This window comes from Perognathus longimembris, chromosome 23, assembly GCF_023159225.1.
Source record: "Perognathus longimembris pacificus isolate PPM17 chromosome 23, ASM2315922v1, whole genome shotgun sequence".
Lineage (NCBI taxonomy): Eukaryota > Metazoa > Chordata > Mammalia > Rodentia > Heteromyidae > Perognathus > Perognathus longimembris.
Window position 1 is genome coordinate 31680481 of NC_063183.1, and position 12663 is coordinate 31693143.

The 12663-nt window shown below is 39.6% G+C and overlaps 1 protein-coding gene across 4 annotated transcripts in view; it reads left to right on the forward strand.

Annotated features, from left to right (window-relative positions):
* Tmem87a (transmembrane protein 87A) overlaps positions 1-9736 on the forward strand; it is a 29098-nt gene extending 19362 nt beyond the window's left edge. For 2 of the 4 annotated variants that reach the window (XM_048332899.1, XM_048332900.1), the window contains exons 13-20: positions 1332-1440; positions 2551-2609; positions 3766-3869; positions 4486-4559; positions 4906-4967; positions 5697-5752; positions 6166-6196; positions 8523-9736. In XM_048332899.1, coding sequence (XP_048188856.1) covers positions 1332-1440; positions 2551-2609; positions 3766-3869; positions 4486-4559; positions 4906-4967; positions 5697-5752; positions 6166-6196; positions 8523-8564 — 537 coding nt within the window. In that variant the 3' untranslated portion in view covers positions 8565-9736. Of the gene's footprint in view, positions 1-1331; positions 1441-2550; positions 2610-3765; positions 3870-4485; positions 4560-4905; positions 4968-5696; positions 5753-6165; positions 6269-8522 lie in introns of those variants that run through there. The other 2 variants (XM_048332897.1, XM_048332898.1) reach the window with 1 other exon arrangement.
* Positions 9737-12663: the final 2927 nt, after the last annotated feature.

The following is a 12663-nucleotide window of genomic DNA, read 5'->3' on the forward strand; positions in this document are numbered from 1 at the left end:
TTGAATTTGGATTTTTTTATATACCTCATTTGGTGTTAAAATCACAGACTGCACTGATCCTACTTTTCCTTTATTCTCTAGCATTAAATACTGTGAAAAGATAAGAGTTTAAATCTTTTTAAATCTCAATTCTTTAGAGGTTTTTCTTCTTTCATTCAAAACCATATTTGAGATTGCCTAAATACCACCCTCAGAATAAATATTCACTGATAGGTAAACCTAAACAACAGATAAACAAGTTCCTATTTTTGAGTTTTTTTTCCCCTTCTCAAAATTGAACATTTCTTGCTGAGGGATTTTGCATCTTGGTTGAAGGGTCCAAGTTTTTGAATCTTGTCTTTTTTGGCATTATTTTGAATTAGTTTGGATTTTTACATACTGGTCCCTATGTGCATTTGTGCAACATTACTGTCTTAATAGATTATAACAAAAAGCAGAATGGAAACAAAAATATAATTTTATGAATTTGAGTAGACTGTAATTTAACAAAAAAGATTGACGTGAAAGTGTATTGGGCCTATTTGACCAAAACTTATCTACATCTGTCTCTCCAGGTATGTCTTGCAAGTATGGAGAATTAGGGTTAGGTAATGGTGAAGACCCTAATGAAGAGTAGAGCAGATTCTAGGTCCCTTATTTTTATATCTGTGCTTCATTTCGGAAGCTGGACATGGGAGAAGATCTCTGTAGTAGTTATCAGTTCTCTTTGGTGTCCTTAGTGGTAACTTCTACTTGGGAATAGTGTTCTGAAAATGGAGAATCACTGCTTTAGGACTCTTCTCTGCCTCGCATGCTCAGACAAAGTTGGTTGCTCCTATTAATTCACAGTAGTGCAGGAAGCTGGTAGCAGTTCCATATGGTGGCATGGGGTAGGGGAGGAGACACTGAGTGTAAAATTCCGGTGGTTGATAGCCCAAGTGAAATTATGATGCTATACTGGATTAGCTGGCAGGATAAGGATAGAGTTACCCACCTTGAAGATGTGTTAATGCCTGCTACTCATTTTTATTTTATCACTTATACTTGTCTTCTTTTTTTTTTTTAATTCTGGAAAACCTGTTCCTATCTTTCTCTCTTTCTTTTTCTTTTTTCTTTTTGTATTTTTCCTCTTTGTTTTTGTATTTTTTCCAGTTGCATCTTATCCCCACTGTATGTTTTCTTCAATGTTTTACTGAAAATGTAATCGTAGGATTGGAATTGAATGAAAATAAGAGCACTTTAAAGTCTCTGCTATCCATAGCTATTGTTATGATCCCAGATACTCAATGAAATCTGAGGATTCATTCATTCATTTAGCTTTCTAAATGTTTAATTCCTTGACCTGCAAACACATATTTATTAGCCTGACTCAAACAATGAAGCTGTTAAAACTTCGGAGGAACATCGTAAAGCTCTCTTTGTACCGACATTTCACCAACACACTTATCTTGGCAGTGGCTGGTAAGTTTGGGACTTTGTTTTGTTTCTATGTAATCCTTGATTCTTTCAGAACAGAGATTATTAATCTGAAAGGCCATGAGTAGGCACAGAAAGTTTTATGCATTTTGCTTGGGGAAGGATTTTTGTCTCTATAATCAAGTTCTCAAAAGGGTGTAGAAAATATAAAGAAAAACCACTTAACTATACAGCTGAAAATCAGCCTCATAGTTTTCATCTGCTACTTACTATTTCTCCATTCTTCTGCTGATGCATTTAGCTTACTTTTAGTTAGGAGAAGTTATCACATGCTTATTTTATTCTCATTTTTAAGTTTTGTAATGCTTTGAGATGAACTTAGTATGTCGTACCTACTAGGCAAGCTTTTCTCCTGAGCGCCTCTCTGCTCCCTACTTACTTTAGATCAGGGTAGTCTTGTTAGATTTGTCACTAAGTATATGTAATATACAGACTAATGGTAGACCTTTGTCAGACTAGGCTAATGTCCCTGCTTGGCTCTGGAACTAGGAATAGTGAAATCTGACTTTTTAGTACCAGCTGTTTGTGTCACATTCATATTTTCATCTGACCATGCACTAAAGATAAAATCAGGAAAGAATTACATTGATATACTTGAAGACACATATCTTCAACAGCTTCTGTTCCATTTCTAATTTGGAGGGATACTGATATAGCCAGATAGTCGACAAATAAACATAAAAAGTATGGGTAAGAGTATGTATTCTAGGGCTGGGACTATGGCTTAGTGATAGAGTGCTTGTCCTGCATACATGAGGCCCTGGGTTCAATTCCTCAGCATCACAGAAACAGAAAAGGCCAGAAGTGGCGCTGGGGCTCAAGTAGTAGTGTTGTTAGCCTTGAGCAAAAAGAAGCCAGGGACAGTGCTCAGGCCTTGAGTCTAAGCCCTGGGCCAAAAAAAATGTACTCTAGATCTTCCTTACAGCAGCAAACAAATTTATATTGAATGTACATTGGAAAATTAATGATAACAAGTGACTGTGATATATGTTATCAAGGACGTATATATGGAATTCCACTTAACCGGGATCAGTGAACGTAACTGAGGATGTAAGCCAGTTCATGTTCTGACCAATATTTTTCTTTTCATATTAGCATCTATTGTATTTATCATCTGGACAACCATGAAGTTCAGGATAGTGACTTGCCAATCAGTAAGTTATATAAACAGTATACTTATACACAAAGATGTTGATTATAGTGGGAAGATACTTGTAAGCTTCATGTAATAACTTCAAGTTAGTGGGGTTCTGGTGGCTCACGCCTATAATCCTAGCAAGAGCCTGAGACCTGAGGATCTTGGTTCAAAGCCAGTCCAGGCAGAAAAGTCCATGAGACTCATGTCTCTTAATTAACCATTAGAGAAACTGGAAATGTCACTGTGGCTCAAAGTGTTAGGGGAGCACTAGCCTTGAGCAAAAGAGCTCAGGGACAATACCCAAGCCCTGAGTTCAAGCCCTACCATGACTTACCAAAAGAAAAAGAAAGAAATTAAGGCTAGTTCTCTACTCTGAAGATTTAATTTTTTTTTTTTTTTTTTGGCCAGTCCTGGGCCTTGGACTCAGGGCCTGAGAACTGTCCCTGGCTTCTTCCCGCTCAAGGCTAGCACTCTGCCACTTGAGCCACAGCGCCGCTTCTGGCCGTTTTCTGTATATGTGGTGCTGGGGAATCGAACCTAGGGCCTCGTGTATATGAGGCAGGCACTCTTGCCACTAGGCTATATCCCCAGCCCTACTCTGAAGATTTTAATACTGTTTTTTTTAAATGTTCTGTCCATCATGGTATGTGATATGGTAGTTCTTTTTTTTTTTAACCTGTATAAAATGCTTCTCTAAGCTGTGTGCCAGTAGTCATGACTATAATCCTAGCTACTCAGGAGGCAGGAAATTCTGTTAATCTCTTATCTTCAATTAGCTACCAGAATAGCTGGAAGTAGAACTGTGGGTCAAGTGGTAGAGTGCTATCTTTGAGCAAAAAATCCAAAATGTTTAGGAACCAGTCAGTACCCACACACTGAATTTAACCACCAGTGCCTGCACCAAAAACATAAAGAAAAAAAAAATACCATTCCCTAAAGAGTCTCAGAGCTGTGCTGAAGCTCTGACAAGTACTCTGTTCACTTGATGCCTTTCCTTTAAAATAGCACTGCAAGGGAAAAAACAACACATTGGTTCACTGTGTGTACCCAGCACTTAGCACAGTGCCTAGCACACAGCAGGTTTTTAGTCAATGTAACGGAAGGACGAGTGAGTGATTCTTGTTCTATGTTTAGGGGTTTGTATGTAAATGTTGCCTCTTCTTCTATCCTAGGACTGGCGAGAGCTATGGGTAGACGATGCCATCTGGCGGCTGCTGTTTTCCATGATCCTCTTCGTCATTATGGTTCTCTGGCGACCATCAGCAAACAACCAGAGGTTCTTTTTTGTTTTTTTGTTTTTTTAATTAATTTTTTGCCAGTCCTGGGCCTTGGACTCAGGGCCTGAGCACTGTCCCTGGCTTCTTTTTGCTCAAGGCTAGCATTCTGCCACTTGAGCCACAGGGCCACTTGTGGCCGTTTTCTATATATGTGGTGCTGAGGACTTCAAACCCAGGGCTTCATGTATACGAGGCAAGCACTCTTGCCACTAGGCCATATTCCCAGCCCCAACCATTCTTGTATTCTATTCTCTTAACCATTAAATGGCCACGTCATTGTTAGGAAACAGTATCATATAGTTGAAGGAACACCTAGTTAAATTGGAATCCTAGCTCAGCTCTCCTGTTAACTTGATTTGTAGTTTTTCACCTGCTTTCTCTTTTACTTCTTTGGTCTTAGTTTCCTTTCTTATGTAATGAAAAGGGACTAAATTCAGTGACAATGAAGTTCTCTTGAACTTTTGACATCATTAGGCATTGGAGAGCTTTCTAAAGGGGAAGAGTTACACTCTGTTAGAAGCTTACAGCTTTTGTAATAATTCTTATGAATTGAGATAGCAGAGCAGTATTTGTAGTGTTCTCACTTTTCTTTCTGTTCTGCCTTTGTTTTGTCAGGTTTGCCTTCTCACCACTCTCAGAAGAAGAGGAAGAAGATGAGCAGAAGGAGCCTATGCTAAAAGAAAGCTTTGGTACTGATAGAGCTCACCTTTTACTTGTGTCTTAAGTATTTTTTTCACCTAAGTACATTGTGTTTTATTTTATAGCATTGTTTTTCCTTTGTATGTGGTAAAGTTAGGCTGAAGAGAAAATAGGATGAACCTGTGATAAATTGAGTAGATAATTTCAAATTATCTGATTTTCTGCTAGAAATAAGGAAGAAATTTAAATGGGAAATACCTAGTATAAAAAATAGAAAAACATCTGTTCCATAATTTATAGTAAGTTTAGAATACATCTCTTAAATTTATTTTTGTTATCATTGCTGGTCTATTACAAAGTTAATCAGTTGGTTTCTTTTTTTCTTTTTTTCTACAGAGGGAATGAAAATGAGAAGTACCAAACAAGAATCAAATGGAAATAGTAAAGTCAGCAAAGCAGTAAGTATGTCTTATTTTTAATCTTTGTCAAGCTACCTATAATCCTAGCTACTCAAGAGGCTGATATCTGAGAATCACAGTTATACTCAACCCTGGCAGACAAATCCAAGAGACTTGTATCTCTAAGCAGCAAAAAAACTACAAGTAGAAGTATGGCTCACGTGGTGTAATGACAGTTGTGAATGAAAAAAGGCAAGCAAGAGTATAGGCTTGGAGTTAAAAGCCCTAGTATCAGCATAAAAAAGAAAAAGAAGGCGCTGGGAATAATGGCCTAGTGGCAAGAGAGCTTGCCTCGTATACAGGAAGCCCTAGGTTTGATTCCTCAGCACCACATATATAGAAAAGGCCAGAAAAGGTGCTGTGGCTCAAGTTGGCAGAGTGCTAGCCTTGAGCAAAAAGAAGCCAGGGACAGTTCTCAGGCCCTGAGTTCAAGCCCAAGGACTGGCCAAAAAAAAACACCCCAAAACGACTAAAAGCAGAAAGGCCTTGGTCTAGAGAGCTGAGTTAACTGGTAGAATGTCTACTCGTAACATGAGAGTGCCTGAGCTCAAACTCTAGTTCCGCCAACAAAGAAAAGAAAAGCACAAAGTAAATTAGCTGTGTAGGCATATGCTATATCAAAGAAATGAAATACCTAAAAACTATAAAACACAGTTGAAATTGATTGAAGAAGACTTTGTGGAACATTTTTGGTACATTTTAGTAACAACTATTTTCATATCTTCCCAGCAGGAAGATGATTTGAAGTGGGTAGAAGAGAACGTTCCTTCTTCCGTAACTGATGTGTAAGTGTTTGAATCATTACTACAAATATCTTGTTTCATAGTTAGTACTACTTTGCTACTATTTCGACTGAGTGAGCTGAAAACAGGCTAGTGAGAGTATAAGATGTCAAGGAATGATTAAAAAATTAGGAATAACATGCAAACAAAAATGATGACATTTCTGCCTAGGAAGATTTAGCTGTAGATCTTTCCAAAATCCTCTTTCCAGAGCTGCAATATTAATAAAACTTTGATTCTGTCACATCTATACAATTTCAGTTGATTCTTGTTTATTTGGTTTTTTTCCTCAAAGGGCTATTGATTAGATGATAGATCAGTTGGGAAGAAAAGTTTTAAATTGCATTCATTCTACTTTGTGAACCATCAATGGGTTTATTTTACAGTATTCAACATGATGTTTCTTCTCTCTGCAGAGCCCTTCCAGCCCTTCTGGATTCTGATGAGGTTAGTCAAGCTATGTGCAGAACCCCTGTGGAAGATTGTATTTATTTGGTTCAGTAATGGATGTAAGACATATAATTAATATGTTTGAAAAGAACGGAAACATTTTTAAGATGTCAACATTCAAAAAGGTTTCCTTTGTTTACTATTTTCACTTTTCCAAAGTGATAGGGTCAGATTTAGGACTTTGTAAAAAATGAGTAATAGGTGCTTGCTTGCCAGTGTCATGCCCTTCCATGCAGAACTAAATTTGCTTTGCTGAGACAAAATGTATAAGAACAAAAAATTAAAATTGAGTAATAAATCTGAGCACTGGTGGCTCACATCCATAAATCACAGCTACTCAGGAGGCTGAAATCTAAGGATTATATAGTTTGAAGCCAGCCTGGCTAGAAAAAGTCTATGACTCTTATCTCGAATCAAATGCCAAAAAAGCTGCTGGTGGAGCTGTGGCTCGAGTGGTAGAGCACTTGCCTTGAGCAAAAGTAACTGAAGGACAGTACCTAGGCCTGAGTTCAAACCCCAGAACCGGCATACACACCAAAAATGTATTTTGCTTAACAGCAGTTCCTTTGTCTTTAAGAAATTCAGATTTTATGTGAAGAATAAGGAGTTGTTTGGGTGGCTTATCTGTCATCTTTTCCCATCAGGATGGTAATTCTGTATTTTTCTTTTAAATAGAGTAGTTTATTAGGAAGGTAATCTGTTTGTTATATGCCGTTATTTTTGTTTTACTTTGCTCTTTTTTTTCCCCTAAGAGAGAAAGAGAGAGAGTGCATGTGTGTGTGTGTGTGTGTGTGTGTGTGTGTGTGTGTGTGTATGTGTATGTCCCTGTCTGTGACCGTGTCCCTGCACATCTGCACACATGCACTAGTCCTGGGGCTTGAACTCAGGGACAGGGAGGGCACTGTCCTTGGGTTTTTTTGCTCAAAGCTAGCATTCTGCCACTTGAGCCATAGGTCCACTTTCAGCCTTTTGGTGGATGGCTTTCCTGCCTGGGCTAGCTTCTATCTGTGATCCTAAGGTCTCAGCCTCCTGAGTATTGAGGATTCTAGGTATGTGCCACCAGCTACTATACTAGACTTGCCATTTGTAAGTACACAAGTTTCTTAAAGACATTCAAGCCAGGCACTCCTACAATTGTAGTACTCAGGAGGTTGAGTACTTACTTAAGCCCAACCTGAGATACAAAGCCAAGATGTTAAGTAAAAAAGGTTTATAATTTTTATAATTGAATGTAACTTTTACACTTTTTAAATGGTGGTTTAAAAAAAAAAGCACATGAAACCTACCCTCCTGCCATTTTTTTTTTTTTTTTTTTTTGCTAGTCCTGGACTCAGGACTAGGCTAGGCTTGGACTCAGGGCCTGAGCACTGTCCCTGGCTTCTTTTTGTTCAAAGCTAGCACTCTACCTCTTGAGCCACAGCACCACTTCCAACTTTATGTGGTGCTGAGGAGTCGGACCCAGGGCTTCATGCATGCTAGGCAAGCACTCTGCACTAAGCTATGTTCCCAGCCCTTTCCTGCCATTCTTACAAGCAGTGTTAACTGGGTACAGAATATTATCGCACAACAGGTTTCTAGGACTTCTTCATCAAATGTAGTAGTTTTCATGACTATTTATACTTCCTTGTAAAGATACCTTAGTTCGTTTTACCCTCTATTACTCAACTTTCTAGTATTTTGTGGTAATGCTGAGTGTTGTAGCTAAGTTTCTGTGCAGAGTTCTATGTCTTCAAGTTACATTCCTGAGTTAAAAATTATATAGATTCTTAGTAAATCTTAATGATATTTGTTTAATCATCTCAATCGACTCTAAAATATATACTTTTCCTTCTGAGTTATGGTTTGCTGTTCAAAGGACCAAACCTTTTGATTTTTTTGTTGGATCATTTGTGGGGCTTGAACTCAGGGCCTGAGTGCTATCCCTGAGCTCTTTTGCCCAAGGGCTGGTCACTTTGAGTCACAGCACCACTTCTGGCTTTTTCTGAGTAGTTTATTGGAGATAAGAGTCTCACAGACTTTCCTGTCCTGGCTGGCTTAGAACCAAGATCCTCAGATCTCAGCCTCCTAAATAGCTAGGATTATGGGCGTAAGCCACCAGCACCCAGACCTTTTTATTTTTTTTTATTTTAATTTTTTTTACCTTGGGTGAGACTTAGATGTAGCTATGCTTTAAAATCTTCATATATAGGAATAATTACTGTAAACATTTAATTAACAAGTACTTGTGCAAAATGTATGTCTGGGTAGCTTACCTTGAAGATATTTGAACTATAGACCATATTAGCTCAGTGTCCTTAGAATAAAACCTTTGTTTACTCCCTAGGAACGAATGATCACACACTTTGAAAGGTCTAAAATGGAGTAAAGGATGGGAAACTTTGCAGGTGAAGATGGCGAGTATCAGGGAAGAGATCAGCGTGTGTGTCAGTCTTCTCCACCCGTGGATTAAAGCAGGCAGTGAAATCCTGATCTGTTCCTTGATCTTCTGCATGGGAGCTGGCGAGAGGGGTCGGAACACAGAGAGCGTCTTACTGAAAACACATTCATAGGATGAGAAAAATCTACAAGCTTCTGATTTACAACATTGATACCCTTTCTCTCCCACACCCAGACACAGATATGTATGCAACCTATGTGTTGTTCCTGAGCTCTCTTTCAGTTGTCTAATTCGTCAGAACTAAAAAGGTTAACATCTTCTAAAGGACTGTCTCATCAGCACCATAATATGTAATTTCCAGGAGCAACTGCCTGCTGTTTTTATTTATTTAAGGAGTTGCATAGGTGATGGAGAAAATGCTAATTACTTTTGGTCACATCTTGAAGAGGCAATTTTGACTAAAACACAGCCATTCTGAGTTAAGGAGTCATGCTACTATCCGTGACCAAAAAGAAAAAGAGAGTGAAAGTTACATATGATTCAGATTGTTTAAAAAAGAAAAGCAAAATCAAGTGCAATTTTATTTACAATGGTGTATATTAAAGATTTTCTATTTCAGATGTACTTTAAAGAAAAATGTTAGCTCAGCTCTTTTGACATCTGCTATCGTGACACATCCCATTGCTGGCAATGTGGTGCACACTCCGAAACCTCTAACTACTGTTTTGTAAGCCCCCACGGGTGGTTTTGTGGAGTCCTAGGTGCTGTTTGGTTTGCCTTCATGCCATTCTCTGGGAGTTGCACTAGATATTAAGAAGCACTCCATCCCAGTGCTAAGGATTGAGCCCCTGCTAGAGGGACTAGAGGAGGCTCCAGACGCGAACGCTTATGGAGAAGAAACAGGTCCTGCTGGATTTTCAGTTCTTGCATGAAGTAGTGTGGAGGCCCTGGACTGCTGCTCGTTTTTTTAGGGTTGACTGTTCTAGTATCTGGTGTTGGTTTAGAAGCTCTTTATAAGGGACATCACACGGTGATGGTATTCACTTGAAGCACTCTATATTTCTGTTTTAATGGTTTTATCCAATTTTGCCTTCCCGAGATTTTTGTTCTACATAAAAAGCCCATTCCCCCTTTTAATATAAAAATTTTAACAAAATTAATATGTTTTTCTCACTTATTTCAAACTTTCCCTAAGTATCTTTCATTCTCCTTTTTTTCTACAAGACAAACTTTCTTTCCATGGCTTTTATTACAGATTTTGTTCTTTTCTGTTGAAGTCAACATCAACAATGACTAAAATCTTCACTAACTCACATGACAGTGAAAGTGTTAACATTTGGGTAGTATATCTCTACAGCCCTGGGCTGCTCAATAGGTAGTGTAAGGTTCACCAGAAAGGAAAGGAAACCTGCCACATGGTTCAGGCAGAAAGGAGTTTATTGGGGGGAGAGCAAAATACCAGCCCATACAAGATGGAGACATGGGGAGACAGAAGGGAAGGAAGAAAGGGAAAAGAGAAAAAAGCAAGGGAGAAAAGGAAAGAGCGGGGACCACGTTGAGCCAGATTATATAGGAAAAAGTAGGAGGTATGGCCAGGTGGATTGGATGTGACCTCAGGGAAGGAGGAGCTAACTGCCTCCAGGTGTGCCAGTTACCTAGGTAACTCAGGTTCTGGGCACAGGCTTAAACAGGTGGGGGGCATCTGCATGGAGCCCTCCTGGGGGTGGACCTTACAGGCAGTATTTCTAAGGCAACATGAAGAAAGAACCAGGTGTATTCTAATGCTTAAGCAAAACCAAAGGCTAGTGGCATTGTCATGTGCTGTTGTTGCACTATGAAACTTAGTAGATGGAATAGTTTTTTTCACTGCAACAGGATAATTGGTCAGATTTTTTTTCTAGTTTAAATGAGTCTTACATCATCCATGATGGTAGTATTTTTTTTTTTTATAAAGGTGATGTACCAGAAGGGTTAGTTATATAAGTCAGGCAAAGAGTATATTTCTTTTTGGACAATATCACCTCTTCTGTAATTCTCTCCCAATTTTTTCCTTTCCTCATCATGGTCAGACTTTCAGGGGGCCATGAACTCAGGGCCTGTCCCTGAGCTGCTTTGCTCAAGGCTAGCCCCCTACCACTTGAGTCACAGAGCCACTTCCAATCTCAGTAGTTAATTGGAGATAAGAGTCTCCCCACCGTCTCTTCTCAGGCTGGTCAGATAATGGTTTTAGTTTTTTGGGTTTTTTTTGGCCAGTTCTGGGGCTTGAACTTAGGGCCTGAGTCACACTGTCCCTGATCTCAAGTAAACTAAACACTTTACCACTTGAGCCACAGCACTACTTTTGGCCTTTTCTGTTTATTTTGTCACGGGGTTTGAAGGAGGAGATTCCATGTCCCTCCAAGAGTCCACCACTCAGAGACAGTCAAGCAAAAAGATAGAATTATTGGGGAAGCAAAAAGAACTGACTAGCCAGGGACGCAGCACAGACTCCGGAGCTGAAACCGTGACTCCCCTAGCAGTCCTCAAGCTGGGGTTTATAAAGGTTAAAAGCATGTACAGATGTAAGGGGTTGGCGCAGGGGGTAGAGCAAGCAACAAGCCATTTATAGAGGCAGAATTTTGCTTCAGGTTGACCTAATGTTTAACTTCAGTTTAACAATTGTTACCATGTTTCCCTAATCAAGATTGAGTCCACTCTACTCCCCTCAACAATGTGGTACTGAGGAATCAAACCCAGAGCTTCATGTATGCTAGGCAAGCACTCTACCACTAAGCCACATTCCTCGCCCCTGGTCAAATATTTTATTTATTTAGACCAGTCCTGGGGCTTGAACTCAGGGCCTGGGCACTGTCCCTGAGCTTTTGCTCAAGGCTAGCCACATTCCCAGTCCCCTGGTCAGATATTTTAAGGTGGGTTTGATGTTGATTTGATACTAAGGAGGGGGAAAACTATTGTGCTAAGCAGAGATACATATTACACATTTTGTAATCTGGGGCCAGCTAATTCTACTTATGGCTTCCTGTGACGCTGATTGGATATAATATGTCCTTTCTTAAGAAAAGTTCACAAGGGCTGGGTATATGGCCTAGTGGCAAGAGCACTTGCCTCGTATACATGAAGCCCTGGGTTCAATTCCCTAGCACCACATACAGAGAATGGCCAGAAGTGGCGCTGTGGCTCAAGTGGCAGAGTGCTAGCCTTGAACAAAAAGGAAGCCAGGGACAGTGCTCAGGCCCTGAGTTCAAGGCCCAGGACTGGCCACCAAAAAAAAGAAAAAAGAAAAGTTCACAAAGAATATATAGTTTCAGGGGCTGGGGATATGGCCTAGTGGCAAGAGAGCTTGCCTCATATACATGAGGCCCTGGGTTCGATTCCCCAGCACCACATATACAGAAAACGGCCAGGAGTGGCACTGTGGCTCAAGTGGCAGAGTGCTATCCTTGAGCAAAAAAAGGAAGCCAGGGACAGTGCTCAGGCCCTGAGTCCAAGGCCCAGGACTGGCCAAAAAAAAAAAAAAGAATATATAGTTTCACATTATTCTATTATTAACTTAGTTTATATTCTTAGTCCTAGAGCCTAAAACTAAAAGATATTAGGCCTTTTTCTGTCACAGCATCTGGTAAATCTAAAATTTTGAGAAGGGACTATATATCTCTTATGAAGAAACTTATACTATATTGTCTCAGACTTTAATTTATGTAACAGATTCACCCTCTTAAAAGTTAGGCTTAGACCCAGTGCTTTATTCCCGATGCTTTATTAGATGATTCTTGCACCTCAAATGGAGGTCTAAGATTATAGACTAAGTCTCCACGGAGGATACTAAGGCAGCCAGACAGGATTCACAGGAAGAAGAATGATGGCATTTGCTTTCTTAGGAAGGAATGTTAGGATGGGGGGGGGGGGTCTTGAGACAGTTGAGTTGGTAAGTGTGATCATCTATTTAAAAAAAAACTTTACTTTCAAAAGTTAGTGAATTTACTCTTTCTGCCAAAACTTTTGCTAAAACTCAGAACGTAGTCTAGTGATCCATAGCCTCGGCAGTTCCCGAGAGCATGTTGGAAGTGCTCATTTGAGAGTCTCATTC